Source organism: Camelus dromedarius, chromosome X, assembly GCF_036321535.1.
Source record: "Camelus dromedarius isolate mCamDro1 chromosome X, mCamDro1.pat, whole genome shotgun sequence".
NCBI classification, from domain to species: domain Eukaryota; kingdom Metazoa; phylum Chordata; class Mammalia; order Artiodactyla; family Camelidae; genus Camelus; species Camelus dromedarius.
In genome coordinates this window covers 25,018,246-25,033,894 of record NC_087472.1, presented here as the reverse complement: position 1 = coordinate 25,033,894, position 15,649 = coordinate 25,018,246, and the positions used below count along the sequence as shown (strand labels likewise).

Below are 15,649 nucleotides of genomic sequence, written 5' to 3'. Positions count from 1 at the left end.
TTGTTCCCCAACACACAGAGCAGCGTGCCAAGGAGCAACGCTTTAAGCCCGGGGTCCCTAACCTGCCCACTCCCAAACCGGCAGACGGGCGGGCGCTGGGGGCCGCGTTTGCTGGTGGTTGTGGCCCGCTGAGGGGATGCGCGCGGCCGAAGCCTCGCACTCTTCCACCCAGCCCTCCCTCGCGCACCAGCCTGGCGTCGGGGAGCCAGGGCTGCGTTGGCGCCACAGCTGGCCAAGGTGAGGAGTGCATTCTGTGTGCGTGCGCGCGTGTGCGTGTGTGTGTGTGTGTGCGTGTGTTGGGGAGAGAGCTGGGGGGGAGTCTGGTACTGCTGAGTTCTGGATTCGGACCCGAGTCCTTGGCCTCATTTGTACCACGTTGCAAATAACTACGCCCTTAAAAATAAAAAAAAGAGCAAATTCTTATATTGAATATGCAAAACCATTGAAAATATGGATCTTTCCACCATCCAGGAGATAACACTTTCTGGGGCCCCTGCGGTGAACGAATTCTGCTGAAACTGAGTCTTTTGCAAGCAGTAGGGCGCTCACATAGGGGGTTCAGCCCTCTGCCTTGCCCCCTCCCCTCGATGTTCCCGCAAATTCTTCGGAGAAGACCTGAGCAGACTGGATGGCAAGAATTCGGGACGGAGGGATTTTGCAGAATGTAAAGTATGTTGTAAAGAGAGAATTCGATTTGGTTCAAGTATATCCGAGGCGAATTTTAAGATTAGGTGGGATCATGGTTTGACAATCCCCTCCCGCTCTCCTGGGCTCCAAATTAATTTCTCCGCCCAGTGAAATCATAGGGCTTGGGAAGGTGCCTAAAAGCTGAGGGGGACTGGCGGGGGGTGGGGGTGGGTAGGGTTGTTTGTTTGTAACTACCAAAAAGCAGCTTCGAGGGGCAGCCAAGTTGGTGCCTGGAGGTAGCTGTCCCCCAGTTTCCATAAGGAAAGATATTGAACCAAATCAAGATAGTGGGTTCCCCCCTCCCCCTCCCTTTCACCCAGAGTGGGAAAGCGCGACTTCAGAAGATGCGCGGGCTCGAGCGCTGGCTCTTTCTTTCTCGCGCTTTCACTCGTTCCCCCCCCCCCCCCCTTTCACACTAACGCACATTCCGTGCATTTGGAGCAAAATAGGAATCAAATTCAAGGAATGTTGATCCTGCCGCTGCAGACGGCCAGGCTGGGCTTTCTTGAGTGATTCCTCAGGAATTCCCCTCCTGCCAGCCCCTCTCCTTTCTTCTCTCCCCCTCGCCCATCCCCCAGGGTTGCGCAAACCCCCCCATCAGCGAGGTGCAAGTCAGGCCTCCCCCTACTGCAGCTCTGAATTTCAGGGCAGCGTCGACAGAGTTGGGAGGGGGCGAGGACCCTGCTTCTTCTAATTATCGTTAGTCGCGAGCTCTTAGAAGTGACGGGGACTTTGCAAAGAGGGAGCGTCGAATGGAAAGCGAAGGCGCAGGTTGCAGGGAAGTGTTTTGATCCCCAGACAGCTGGGATTTACCACCAGCTGCAAGTCTGTCGGCACACGCACACAAACACGCACACACCCGCACTCCGGGGCAGGGATACTCCGACGCAATCTGGGCGCTCAGATCTCCGCGCATCGTCCCCGCCCCCGCCGGGCCGCTCCCCTGGGGCTCTGGTCCGAGACTCCGAAGCTGGGGCGCGCGGACCCCCTCCCTCGCCCAGCTTCCCGCTCCCTGGCTGTCGGAGCGGCCGAGGCGCTCCTAGTCCGGAGGGCAGCGCACTCACCCCTTGCCCGCCGCCGCCCCTAGGAAGGGCGGCTAGACTTACCCATGGAATCCGGCAGGGACATGTCGCTGGACCGCTGCTGAGTCAGGGACTGATGCATGGTGAAAGCTGCCCTGTGGCCCCGGTCCCCGAAGCTGCTTCACGCGCCCCCGGCTCAGGGCGCCCCGCAGAGCATCCTACTCCGCGGCGGCTGCCGCTCCCGGTACCTCCCGAGAGCTGAGAGAGACTGCCTCTGGTTGCGAGCTGCAGCTCAAGTGCCGCCTCCCCCTCCCCTCCCCTCTTCTCCCTCGCTCCTCTCCTGCCTCCCTCTGCTCCAGGAGGCAGCAGCATTGGCGGTCCGAGCAGCGACGTGCGCTTGCGCAAGACCCCCCTCCTCCCTCCCCCTCGGCCCCCCCCCATCCTAGTTATCCACCTCCCAGCCTCCAAAGCCAGACAGGGAGCTGTTTTAGCCCCTTGAGGCCAGGGCTGCGCAGAGAAAGAGGGGGAGGCTACAGCCTGGGGCCAACCGGCCTTCTCTGTAGTTTGAAGAGGGTCTTGGGCAAGCATCTTGTTCTAGGATTTATAATTGGGGAGAGGGCAGAGTAAGAGGTTCAGAGCTGAGAACACACACACAGAGACACACACACATTTGTGCAGGTTTGGTCTTAGTGCTTCCAGAATGACATAATGGAGCTGGAGATGATCCAGAGAAGGGCCACTCTATAATCAAGGAATGGGGGAGGGGGAGGGGGCTGCCATATGAAGATAGATTAAACAAATGCAGACTCTAGTCTAGAAGGATGAAGTCTGGGAAGGGATGTGACTAGAGTGTATAAAATTATGCAGAGATGGAGCAAGGGAACACAGCCTTATTCACCAGATCTGAGAATTCTAGAACCAACAGCCCCCTAAGAGCTAGAAGGAGATTCAGTTAAAGCAAATATGACTCTGCATCAGCACCCCTGTTTGTGCTTTTGCTCCAGGCTCTTTTATGTCAAGGATCTCATTTTCTCATCACAGCAGCCATGCAAGGCAGGAAGAAGAGGTATCGATAATCCTATTTTATAGATGAAGAAACTGAGTCTCAGAGAAAGGATGAAAATTTCCTGTACTCACTCAGCCAGTAAGTGATAGAGGTGGGATTTGAACCTAGATCTGTTGGACTCCCAGGTCAGTGCTTCTCCTGCTATGGCAGCTGAAAAGAAATGTTACTCTACATTGCATACTGAGAGCCTAAGGAATTCATTAGCCCCAAGAGGTGCAACAGGATGAAAATACAAATAGTCTTGAAAAGAGGGAGAAAGTTATGGCTGACAGATCTACTGTGGATTGCTAAGGGAAACGGGTTGTGGTAGGAATGTTCTTGATCTTGGAGAACAGCCACATCCTTCCCCAGCCTGTCCCTTCAGACCCCATTAGGATATTGGGCTGGAATCACTATGCCCTTGGCCCAGAGGGTGGTTCTGGTGTCCCCCAAACAGCAGCAGAATAGGATGAGGCCTCCTCGGAGTGCCCTGAGGCTTCTGCCTGGTGGCCAAGGGATGTGGAAGGTGAGGAAGGGGAGAGCAGTGGGCTCCAGCTCCTTCAGGAAACTCAGCCCTGTGGGCCCAGAATCCCAGAGAATTCACCTGTTTGAAGGCATCCATTCTTTCCCAGTGAGAGCTCCTGGGTTCTGCTTGCCAGGTCTCCTTCCTGCCACCTCCCCCTGATGACTGCTGCAACCCTCTCTCCACCTGCACCCCCAAAATACCCCCAAAATCAAGTATAAAACTTTCCTGAGAGTTGATGGGATGAAGAAGAGAACGTGGGTCTTTCCAGCTCTGGCTTGCTAACCTACTGCAAAGCTTTGCTTCCTTATCCAGGAAATGGAACCAGGGGCCCTTGCCCTTTCCCTTCTTCCAAAGGAAGAAAAGATGCTTCCTGAAAACTGAAAAGGAGGCCCTTTATAAAGAACTTGGGCACCCTAGGGGTCAGGTATTATCAGCAGCCCTACACCATAGATGTGCCTTAGAAACCTGTGATCTATGTCCTAGATCCAGACAAGAGGCCCACTCTTGTAGACGTGCGTGTCTTAAGCATGTTTGGCTTGTGTCAGAGCGGCCACAAGCTCCACAAAGGCGGAGAGAAAGTCCATATTTACACTCTTGCCATGTTTGTCTTTAGTTCTGTTTACTCTCGCTTCCTTCCCCCACTCTAAATATCTCATGCATTTAATGCAAAGAACTCCAGCAACCAGCACTGATTTCTCAGGAGTTCATAATTAACTAATTCTGTTTCTGTGAAAGTAGCCTCAAAGAAAAGCAGTTTTTATACAGGCTGTAAAAGACAGCTTTACACCTTCTTTAGGGATTTGGACTCCTCAATAGCAACCGTACAGCTGGAGGTCCCTGAAGAAGCCGAAGAGAAACTTGCTACCATGCTGGTTTCCATGGACAGAGTCAGGCCTTTTCACTTTAGAGAGAATGTTACCCGTTAGTTGATACAGAAGGCATCTGTAATGTAACTTTTATAATCAAAGCCGTGAACTAGTGAGGGGCCCTTAATGGGGGTGAGCCTTGCTGTATGCAACATCTGTATGCCTGAATCCTGCATGGAAATGAAACACTATTTAAAAAAATACTAGAGGAGTTGGCTGTTTCAAAGAACTGTGTACTGCATATTTCCTTCGAACTGCCTCACAGGGTACCGTATGGGACTTGGAACACAGCAGGCTCAGTCAAGTTAAAAATGACTTTGAGACCAGGAGCAGTGACAATAGTAGCAGCTGCGGCAGCTCAGAGAGTAGTAGCAGTCTTCTCCCCAGAGGTGGTGGCTTGTTTGGACAGAGGATCTGGGATAAGGGGAGGGACTAGAATGGGAACTCGGGGGGAGGAGGGACCCACAACACATTTCAACCAAGCCTGGTACGAAGACCCCCTTTCCACCAAAATAAAGTTTATTTTAACTCAGAATGAGCTGGACAATTAAAAAGCTAGAGGCATTTTTCTGGAGCGCTATTCTGATTTTCTTCACGTCAAAACACTTGTGCGTTTTACACATAAATCAGTTCATTGTGAAATTTACCAATAGGCAAGACACCTAGATGAGGGAACAGGTCTTTCATGCTAATGAGGGCTACTATAAAACTGCTTGGTTAGCTTCTGATAAAAGAGAAATTATTAAAATGGCTTAAAATAAATCCTTTTCATTGCAAGCTTAATCAAGCATACAATTTTGCCGTAGGTTACAAACTGTTTTATAGCAGGAGGAGACGTTTGCCAATGGGGCTGCAGCCTGCTTCTCTCTGTCTTTTTCAAACCAGTGATGATCGTGCTCCCCAGAAGCCTTCAGACCACTAGAAAAATGCCAGATGGCGCTCTGTCTCTAGCATGTTCACCCTGGGAATAGCCAGAACACTCCATCACCACCTTATTTTTTTTTAATTTTTAATTTATTTGGTGGAGGGTGTGACTAGGTTGATTTATTGATTTATTGATTTTAGTGGAGGTACTGGGGATCCAACACAGGACCTCATGCCTGCTAATCGTGTGCTCTATCACTGAGCCATACTCTCCCCCCATCACCACCTTATTTTGATGATCAGTTTGACTTGGTTAAATTAGCGTGGTACCTTTCTGATTCCAAATTTGGGAATGTGGGCTAGAGGGATCATGTCTCCACGTGTACATACACAGACGTGCATTCATGCATATTTGAAACAGTGGCCACACAAGCATTCACAAATGCAGAGACACACACACACCCCCACACATACATACACACACATTTACATCCTAACCATTCCTCTCCACCATGATTTACCACCACCTACCTCTCAGCTCCCATCCTTGAGTTGACCAAAGAAAGAGAGGAGCTTCAGAATAAGAGAGAACTGGAAAGAGTCCAACATCCCTAATCGAGGCTTGAGTTTTACCCACCCGACTACCTTAGGTCAATGCCTAGTACTCAGTGCCTGCACCACAAACAGCAGAATCAGAGGAGAACCATGGTTGATGGTGTTATTTTGCCCATGAAACTCGATACATTCCCATTGTCAGCTGGTCTTTTTCTTCAGGTACCAGGAAAATCACCACAGCACCAAGGAACAAAGCTGGTACTTGCCTTTACTTTGTTATTGTTTTCTTTCTATTCTGTGACCTGCTTTAGTGACCAAACACTACATCATAAGTGTTTTCCAATACTAAGAAGCCATTTTCCATAACGTGATTTTAAATGGATGGAATATCATTTACTTATCACTCCCTGTTATGGGATATATTAGAAGTTTCTAATTTTTCAACATTATAAATAACACAGTGAATTAAATATTTGCACCCTTATTACCATAAGATACAATATTACAGTGGAATTTTTGGTTCAAAAGTTTTAAATATATATTTCCTAATTAAAACATTTTTATCAACATATGGTAAAGTACACAGGTCTTAAGTATACATATCAATGAATTTTTACATAAATATACTCTTGTGACCACCACCAGATCAAGATGTTGAACCCTTCCCACATCCCAGATGGTTCCCTTGAGCCCCTTCTCAGCCAATAACCCTCCTAGAAGTAACCACTACACTGAGTTTTATCAAGTCCAAATATTTTTAAGGCTTTTAATATATATCGCCAAGTTGTCCTCCAAAATATTTGTAGCAGAGTACATTCTCCCCATCAGCAAGTGAAAATAACTGGGTCCTCACACCTTCTTGGCTTTACCTTGCAAAGGAGATGTTGTAGCTCTTGAGACACACCTGGTTACAGTCAGCGACGGGAAGGACCTGTCAAAGAGCCGGATTGGGGTTCAGCTGGGTACTAGGCGTCCAGTGGGAATCACAGATCTTGGAGCCAGAGGCTGAGGGCAGTCCTAGAAGGCAGGCAACATAGTGTCACAGTCCACAAGTACCTTAGAAACCTCCAACTGCTCGGTTGTTTTCTTTTATTCATTACTGCTCTCTGTTGTACATACCCCAGGTTGTCTTTGCACGCAGCTTTCAAAATCTCTACAATGATCACTTAGTTATGCCTGGTACATAGTAGGGTCTTAAATACTTGTTGAATATATGGCACTTTTTATCCCTTGCTTTTTTCTGCTTACGGAAAGAAAACATGACACTGAAGAGGCGCATGACGCAGCAATTACCCTCTCCCCCACAGTTCTTCTCCCCAGAGGTAACAACGATTCACGGGTTAGAATGCATTTTCCCCCATAGTTTTCTCCACGTACACTGTTTTTTACTTTTGTTTATTTGTTTTGAGAGTTAAATACTCCTTTTAAAACGTAAACTTTGTCGATAATAATATAATATACTTTTGTTAAGCATTGTAAGGTGCATTTAATAGCTTTCAAATGCACCACATCAAAGTTCATCTTCAATCAATCAAACCCAATGATAGTTCATTCTTGCACAATAAAACTCCCTTCCACTTGTATTACAATACCTACTTAGCTCTTAAAGGCAGGGAGTGGAAATTACAGCTTGTTTCTGATCACTAATCATTAATGTGTTCTAATGCTCCGAAGACCATCAAGAGAATTATACGAAAATGAATATAAACAAATGATTCTGATTTCAAAGTACATTGTTTGGAAACATTAACAAAAGCGTAAAAATGATACCAGTATACATATGTCTAGTAACTTCTTGATGGAGAAGTTCTGAAGAACAACCTGTTTCTTACTATAGAAAGGAGGTAATTTCTTTTTAAAATCAAAGGTTTTTTTTCCCACAGAATTTCACATTTTCCTAATTTGAAGGCAGAAAACAGCAACAGAGAACAATAACACAAGCATCAATGAATACACTAGGGAAATCTTGATATTCAAAAAGGCTAGATAATGCTTTTTTGAATTTTAGAATAAATGTGACAGAGGTTAATCATCACAAAAGGTTAAGGTTAGAGCGAGATCAGTCAATGAGTAAACATGGTTAACATATTTTATACAGTAAACTCTTTATTGAAGGGAAAAAATCCATACAGAAAAATTCACTGGATGTACTGCTTTATAATCAGGGGGAAAAAGGGCAGGAGATGAGGGTGAGTGGCCTTAAGCCCATAGGAATAGGTCTGGTGATCATTTGGTGGGTTTCACGAATGCCCTGGTTTACCTGCCAGAGATGGCGGTTGGTGGGGATAGTGGGGTAGGATTCAGTGAAGCTGTAACTGCTTTGTTTCCTTCCTCTAATTAATTACAGAGCTCAGTACATACTTTTCCTTTATCCCCATCAAAAACATTCATTAAACATCTAATAGATGTGGCATTGTTGCGTGTGGGGGTATGTGTCCAACTGCTTTGTTCAAGTTTGGACTGGAGAGGATTTCTGTGTTCGGTAGTTTCTTGGAATCAATAGATTTGCTACCAGTTCAAACTGCTCCACAGAGCCTTTAAAAATGTTTACACTCTGTGACCCAGTAATTCCACTTCTGGGAATCTGTACTAAGTAAAGAGAAATCCAGAATAAGATTTATGTGCAAGGATGTCCACGGCAATGTTATTTATAAAAGGAGAAAAACTGGAAAAAACCAGAAATGCCCCAAATTAAGGGAATGATTAACCAGATGATACCACAGCCATATGATGCTCATATTATATAGCTATGAAAATTGCTTTCAAATATTAAGAACATAGAAATAGCCATAATGATGAGTGAATATGTAGGCTAAGAACTGCATGTATAGTTTGATCCTGATTTTTTTTAATTGCATATCTATGCAGAGAAAAATGACTAAGAGGAAAGTCATAAACATTCACTGTAATTATCTCTGGGAGGCAGAATTACAGGTGACTAACTTCTTTATCCTTTTCTGTATCTTTCAAATATATTCAGTGAGCATGTATTATTATTAAAATTAGCCCCCCAAACCCTCCAAATTCTATCTGATAAACAAATTAAACAAACAGGTAAATGTTTCATAAATTGTACTCTGTCTTCCCTGTGCTGTGTACTTGGAGTTAGGACTCACCTACTTTGGTTCTCTCTCTCTCTTTCTCTCTCTCTCTCTCACACACACACACACACACAGCTCTGCTTTCAGTCTGCCTTGCCGGAGTGCAAGTTTCAGGCAATATGTCACCTCTGTAAAGGGAATTTGTACTTCTCTTTAATTGTGTGATTAAAGCTTGTTGGTGCTGGCACATGGCGAGTACTTTTTCTGGTCCAGCTCTTTCTAGGCCCCTGAAATTACACCAGTAGGGGGCTGTCTACTCTGTGGATTGCCTGAAAGGAACAGCTTTCTGGGAAACTGACCTGTGGGAAGATAAAAGAAATTCTGCCTGGGGTGTGATGGGGTGGTGGGAGTTTGAGGGAAAGACAGAGTAGAGACAGGGATAGAATGAGCAGTTTTGGTTAGTAGAGAGGGTATCTTAGTAAGGTTGTCTTTTAGTGTCTTGCTGTTAAAAAAATGTAGCACTGCAGTTCAGTTGGATGGGTAAGAAGTTCTGTTGAAGGTTAAATGCACCCAGCTCCATGCCTGCCTCTCAGCCCTGCTAGGAACCCAGATCCTGCTATAACGAGGAGGGGCTGCTCAGTAAAGGCTGTCTTCCTTTAACAAACAGTCAGCAGGTGCAAAAGTGAAATATGCACCTAAATTTCAAGCAATACAGAAGTGTAGAAATTAAAACGTGAAATTCCTTCCCTCTCCAATCTCACTCTTCAGAAGTAACCTGATAAAAAGTCTGGTGTATATTTTTCCAGACCTTTCCACTTTTCCTACGCATACACAACAAGCATATATGCACATACACACAGAGTTACACACATAGGTAGAGAACAAAAATGGAACCAAACTATAAATATTATTCTGTAACTTACTTTTGAAAAAAACACCAATATTACTTCATGGGCATGTTTCCATGTCAGTATATATAGGTTTACCTCATTTTTTTAGTAACTATATAACATTCCATCATGGGAATGTTTCAGACTTATTTAACCAACTCCCCATGGTTGGACATTTAATTTAGTTCCAGTTTTTCATAGTTACAAGCAATAGTGCAATAAACATCCTTGTACATATTCCATGGAATCAACTTAAGGGGAAATCTTCTTTCCATCAGCTGTGCATTACCTAACCATTTGCAATTAGTTTCCTGGGCTCTGGAGGACACTTTTTAATGGCTATGCCAAATGTTCTGTAGCGTCCCAAATGGTCCAAGGCATCCTTTCCAATTGAGTTGCAGTCTACTACACACTGCATTTTAAACGATATTACGCTTTAAGGACAGGGCACTGTCTTATATTACTGATACAGTGTTGTAATGCTCTGTCTTCATCTTAATGCCCTGGACTTGAATGGACACTGCCTGAAGAGAGTGGGGCGGCCAGAGGCTGCTGGTACATGGCACAAAGGACAGCCCGACCCAGGGAGACACAAATATGTGAACTTCCCTTCCCCACTTACATCCAGCATCTCTCCACCACTTCTGGCAGCAAGATAAGGCACTTTATTTTCCACCTACCAGCGGGGAGAAAAGTTGGGGTGCACTAATACTAACATTCGAATTGAAGGAGACCAGGCTGCTTTCGACCCCTCCTATCCCCCATCTCCCTCCCCTACACTCAGGGGCTCACCGTCTCCATCAGTCATCTGGCTAGACAGCCCTTTCTCCGACACCCTATTTGGAGGTGACACCAGCCATTGCCTGCACCCCCATCAAAACACATCTCTTTTTATTTTTTTATTTTCTAACTTTTTTATTGAATTATAGTCAGTTTACAATGTTGTGTCAATTTCCAGTGTAGAGCACAATTTTTCAGTTATACATGAACATACATATATTCATTGTCACATTCTTTTTCGCTGTGAGCTACAAGATCTTGTATATATTTCCCTGTGCTATACAGTATAATCTTGTTTATCTATTCTACATGTGCCTGTATGTAGAAAACACATCTTTTTTTAGAACTCTCCGTTGCCAGTATTCATTTGTATTAGCATGACAGAGAGCACCTAAGGCTTGACATCAGGAGACCATTTTTTAGCCCTAGGCCTTTGATCAAATCAGTTAATCTCTCTGAGCCTCCATTTTGACATCTGCAAAATGGGGATAATAATAATAGTATCTTCTTCAAAGGGCTGATGTAGAGATGAAACGAGATCACAGAGGGGAAAGTCCACTGAAAGCAAGGAAAAGTGCTATGTGATTGTCAGGTGCCGTTATTATTTATGGATTCTCTCCTGTAGATAAACCAGTTTTACTTTGTCTTATTTAAGCAGGGGATTTCTGGAGACTACAATGTTTTAACTGGGAGGAGTGCTTATTACAGTGAAAATGTCAGGCGGTGGCACAGGCCAGTGGGGAAGCTATTTTGAGATGGGGAAGACCTTCCAGACCTTCAAATCCACCTATGTAGGGGGTTGCTGGCACCGCCAAGATGGACAGCTGACCAGAGTCCCCCAGGCAAAAGTGTCAGAAAGGTCTCTGTTACCCTTTTCTATCTCCAGGAGAGAGGAGGATGGCTTGGAAGGGGGCAAGAAGAGCGTAGATTTCTGTGGGCTGGCCTGAGGACCTATCCTCCCAGGGGACATGTGTTCTAGCAACTGTTTGGTGTATTTTTAAAGGTCAGTGAGGCTTTGGCTCTATAGGATGGAGTGGCTGTGACACCTGATTAATGTCTGTGCAGTACTTTCCAGAATGAAATTTAATCAGCAGAATGATTGCAGCAAGTAGCTGCCTGGAGGAAAACGATCCTGTCCTAATGGCGCCTTGTTTGATGTGTTGGCGTTGTGGCGGGGCACACACGGTATTAGTCCAGCCCACGGGGGCCCGCCTGGGACACCGGAGCAACTAGCAAGGAAATGCAGGCAGCAGCCGCAGCCCTGCCAGAGCTCTGGGTAGGGTCACCGCGGTCACTGTCAGCCCCTCCCCACTCCCAGGACCTTTACTGTCAGCCTCGTTCCTGCCCCCAGGGTCTTCCCCGTCGGCTCCTCTAACCCCCTCCTTTCATTATTATCCGTTCCCCGAGTCCCTCAAATCCATCACTCTTCGTGCTCCCCCCATCTGCTTCAAGGCCTTCACTGACAGCTTCGTCCAACACTCTCACACAGACACACAAGCACACGTGCCTCGCCGCCCCGCACAGGTGTTCTCAAGGCTTATGTGGAATGAAAAATAGTCTCTCCTCCCCAAAATGACTGGAGTCCCTTGGTCTAATTAACCCTTCTTGGCCCACTTTCCTGACAGAAGCACGGCGGTTATTACACTGACCTGCAGACATTCTGCGGTCGGCATTATTTATACTCCCTAACAGATAGGAAGTGCGGCAGGGATCGAGGGGACTGCCACGTCCCACCACTCAAATGACCCGGTGTGCCTTACGTCCAAGCTGACTGTGCTGGGCCTTCCTCACCAGGAGCTGCGGTTTGAGATGTCCTCCCAGGAGTGGAGCTGGGCTGAATGCACTAGTCACACTTTCTTGCTGATCTTTATTTCCCCAGTTTGAAAAACTTCCACTTAACCCGTCCAGAGTGTACCCCAGACTCACCGCAGGGATTTAACCCAGGACGAGGCAAGAGCTTGGAATTATTAAGACCCCAGTTTACAGTGGAAAGGGTAGCCTTTCAGGACCAAACGGATCAGAATGACCAGGCTGTAACAACCCCCTCTAAACTCAAAGAAAGGGCTGAGCAGTCTCTTCTCCGTGGGCAGCTGAGATGACTTCAAGACTTGCAGGCTTTGCCTGAGGCACCACCCCAAGGTCCTATGTGTGAAATGAATCTGGAATCCAGGAAAAACAAAGAACTGACTGGTGTTCCTGACCACATCAAGTTGTGTATGTGTGTGGTAGGGTCTAGAGGCGGAACTGAACCAGAGAGGGTGGAGATGGTGTTCAAAGTTAGAAGATACCTTGAATAGTATAGAAAAAACCATTATTGAGCACTTGCTATGTACCAGGTCCTAGAAATAAATAAGATTCAATAAATAAATAAGATTCGCTCTCAAGGAGTTCACAGTTAAGTGGGGGGGGGGGGTCTTGTAAAAAAAAAAGATAATTTCGGCACAGAAAACTAAATGCAATGGTAAAAGTGTATGCTGGATACAGAGAGAGGACTGAGAAGGGGTGGGAGAAGTGGTACCTGATTTAAGTATTAAAAGATTTACTCATTCATTCATTCTCTAGGATGTAAGTCGCATGAGGTCAGGGGCTTTTGTTCGCTGTTGTAGGTCTAATGCCTAGAACAGTACCTGGAATATGGTAAGAACACGATATTCATTGAATAAATGAATACATGCTTATTAATATGCCAAGCACTGTGTTAAGCACTTGGGATACATGGGGGAGGGGTGATGGAAAGGGAAGAGTCAAGGAAGATTTCTAGGTTTTTGGCTTGAGCAGAAGGATTGGTTTTAATTCTTCCTTAAACACTTGGTAGAGTTCACCAGTGAAGCTATCTGGTTTGTGTTATTGTTTTGGGAGGGGGAGGTCTTTGGTAGAAATTTTTGATGGCTGATTCATTTCACTTGTATCGGTCTATTCAGATTTCTATTTCTCCTTAAATCAGTTTTGATAACTTGTGTCTTTCTAGAAACTTGTCCATTTCACCTAGGTTATCTAATTTGTTGGCATACAATTATTCATAGTATGCCTTTAAAAAAACATCTGTAAGTTCAGTAGTAATGTCCCCAGCTATAATTGTTGAATTGTCTATTTCTCCCTGCAATTCTGTCAGGTTTTGCTTCCTGTAGTTTGGGGAGGGGGTCTCTTTTTAGGTGTGTATATATTTATAATTGTTATATCTTCCTGAAGTATTGACCCTATTATCATTATAAAATGTTCTTCCTTGTCTCTAGTAACAATTTTTGTCATAAAGTTTATTTGTCTGATATTAGTATGTCAACTCTCTTTTAGTTACTGTTTTCATGATGCATCTTTTTTCATCCTTTTACTTTCAACTTAATTGTGTCTTTGAATCCAAAGGATGTCTGTAGACAGCATATAATTGGATCATGCTTTTTATCCATTCTTCCAACTCTGCCTTTTGGGTGTAGTGTTTAAGATGTTTGAATTTGATGTAATTATCAAAAAGGTAGGATTTATGTCTGCTTTTGCTATTTGTTTTCTATATTTCATGTCATTTTTGTTCATCAGCTCCTCCATTACTGCCTTCTTTTGGGTTAAGTGGATTATTTTCTAGCCTACCATTTTGATTAACTTGTTTCTTTTACTATATTTTCATAGTGGCTTCCCTGGAGATTGCAATGAGTATATTAACTTATACAAACCAATTGAAATTAATACCAAATTAGTTTTCAATATTATTCAAGAACTTGCTCCAAGAATGCTCCATTCTCTTCCTGCTCCTTTGTGCTGTTATTGTCATACAAATTACATCTTTATACAGTGTCATCAACACAGACTTGTCATGATTGCTTTACACAGTTGTCTTTTAAATCAGAAAGCAGCGGGGGGAGGGGTGGAATGTGGTATATGGCCTAAAATTAATATTATGTATTGCCTTGACATATGGTAAAATCAAGAGGGCCTCAAATGGCCTAACTGCAAATTCCCTTCCCCACTCTGCTTCCACAGATAAGATCCTCTAGCCAAACAACCCTCTTTATCATGGAGACCAGGTACAGTTCCTGCTTATCCCTGAGTAGTGGGCTTCAGTTCCCTGCCAGCCCATAGAATTAGTTAAACAAACCAATCAAATCCTCCCACAGGAACCAGGGGCTTCTCCGTCTTCTTGATACTGCAAAGCCTGCCTCCCATACCCCTGCTTGTTCACTCTTTCCAAGTGCAAACCCTGTGTGGCCCTGTGTGACATGCAGTGTCCTCCCCCTTCAGGCTGCAAGTATATGTGACTAATAAACTGCTGTCCATTTCATCTGTCCAGTGTTGTGTACGTGGTCATCCCCATAGCCCTAGGGCAGGATCCCTCCCTCAACAATGGTGTGAAGAGGAGGTGATCAAAACAATTGGCGTCATGAACAGGATGGACCAACCATGACCCAGGACAGCTGGTCAGCTTTAATTAACTGCTCAGGCTAATTAACTGACTCCATGATATGACAAATGCTGTCTTGGACAGAACTGCCAGTTGCTGGTGGACTTGTGCTTTGGCTTGCAAGGCACTGTGTGTGGTCTTTGCTAGGTATTGCCATCTCTTTCCACTTTGAATGCTCTAATCCTCAAGATAAGAATTACTGCTAATTGACTATATCCCATCATGGTTTTGACCTGTGTTTGGCAGCTGGTCTCTGAGGCTCCTGCCTGTGCAGGCAGCACACACAGATTCCTAACCAGTTGGCACTTGAGGTGCAGTTACCAAGGGTGGAGCTATAGCTTTCTGATCACTTTTTCTAGCCTGGTTACTGTCACTGGCTGCTTGAACAGCCATAACATACCTTGTTCATGGTTGTGTGCTACTAGGACAGACCCAGGGACACCTCTGTGAGGCTAGTGGAAAGGAAGGAGACCATCATCTTGGGGAGAATTAAGCTGACTATTAGTTGCCTAACAGTCACTGTTATTCAGGCAAGGAGAACATTCTTGCTCATCTCCTGTACTGCTGCTTCCTTTGTGGCTGTCATGTATGCTCTCCTAACCCCCAAAGGTATTCAGGTACACATCCATGGTGGCCCATGGCCCAGGCATCAATGATTTTAAAAATGGGAAGGAGTATTTCATACCTAATTGCTCTCCCAATGCATAACTCCTAACCAATGTGCCTGGGTTTTGCCTAACGCTGCTGCTTACCAGTGCATCAAAAGTCCTAATCTTGCAATCACAGAGCTTGATGAATTCCATTTAGGCTATAGACAAAATGATCTTACTGGATGTGGACCTCAACCCATAACCATCAAGAAAGTCCACATCACTGATGACTGGGCAGAGAGAGAAACTGAAAGCAGTGGCTTCACATGGCTAGAAATCTAAACTGTTATGAGGGAATTTTTAGAGAAAGAAAAGGGTGGGGAAGGGAAGCCC

The 15,649-nt window shown here is 45.2% G+C and overlaps 1 protein-coding gene across 2 annotated transcripts in view; it reads right to left on the bottom strand.

Annotated features, from left to right (window-relative positions):
* TMEM255A (transmembrane protein 255A) overlaps positions 1-2,006 on the bottom strand; it is a 56,499-nt gene extending 54,493 nt beyond the window's left edge. For both annotated transcript variants that reach the window (XM_031445570.2, XM_031445572.2), the window contains exon 1: positions 1,794-2,006. In XM_031445570.2, coding sequence (XP_031301430.1) covers positions 1,794-1,851 — 58 coding nt within the window. In that variant the 5' untranslated portion in view covers positions 1,852-2,006. The remainder of the gene's footprint in view (positions 1-1,793) is intronic.
* Between the last annotated feature and the right edge of the window lie 13,643 nt (positions 2,007-15,649).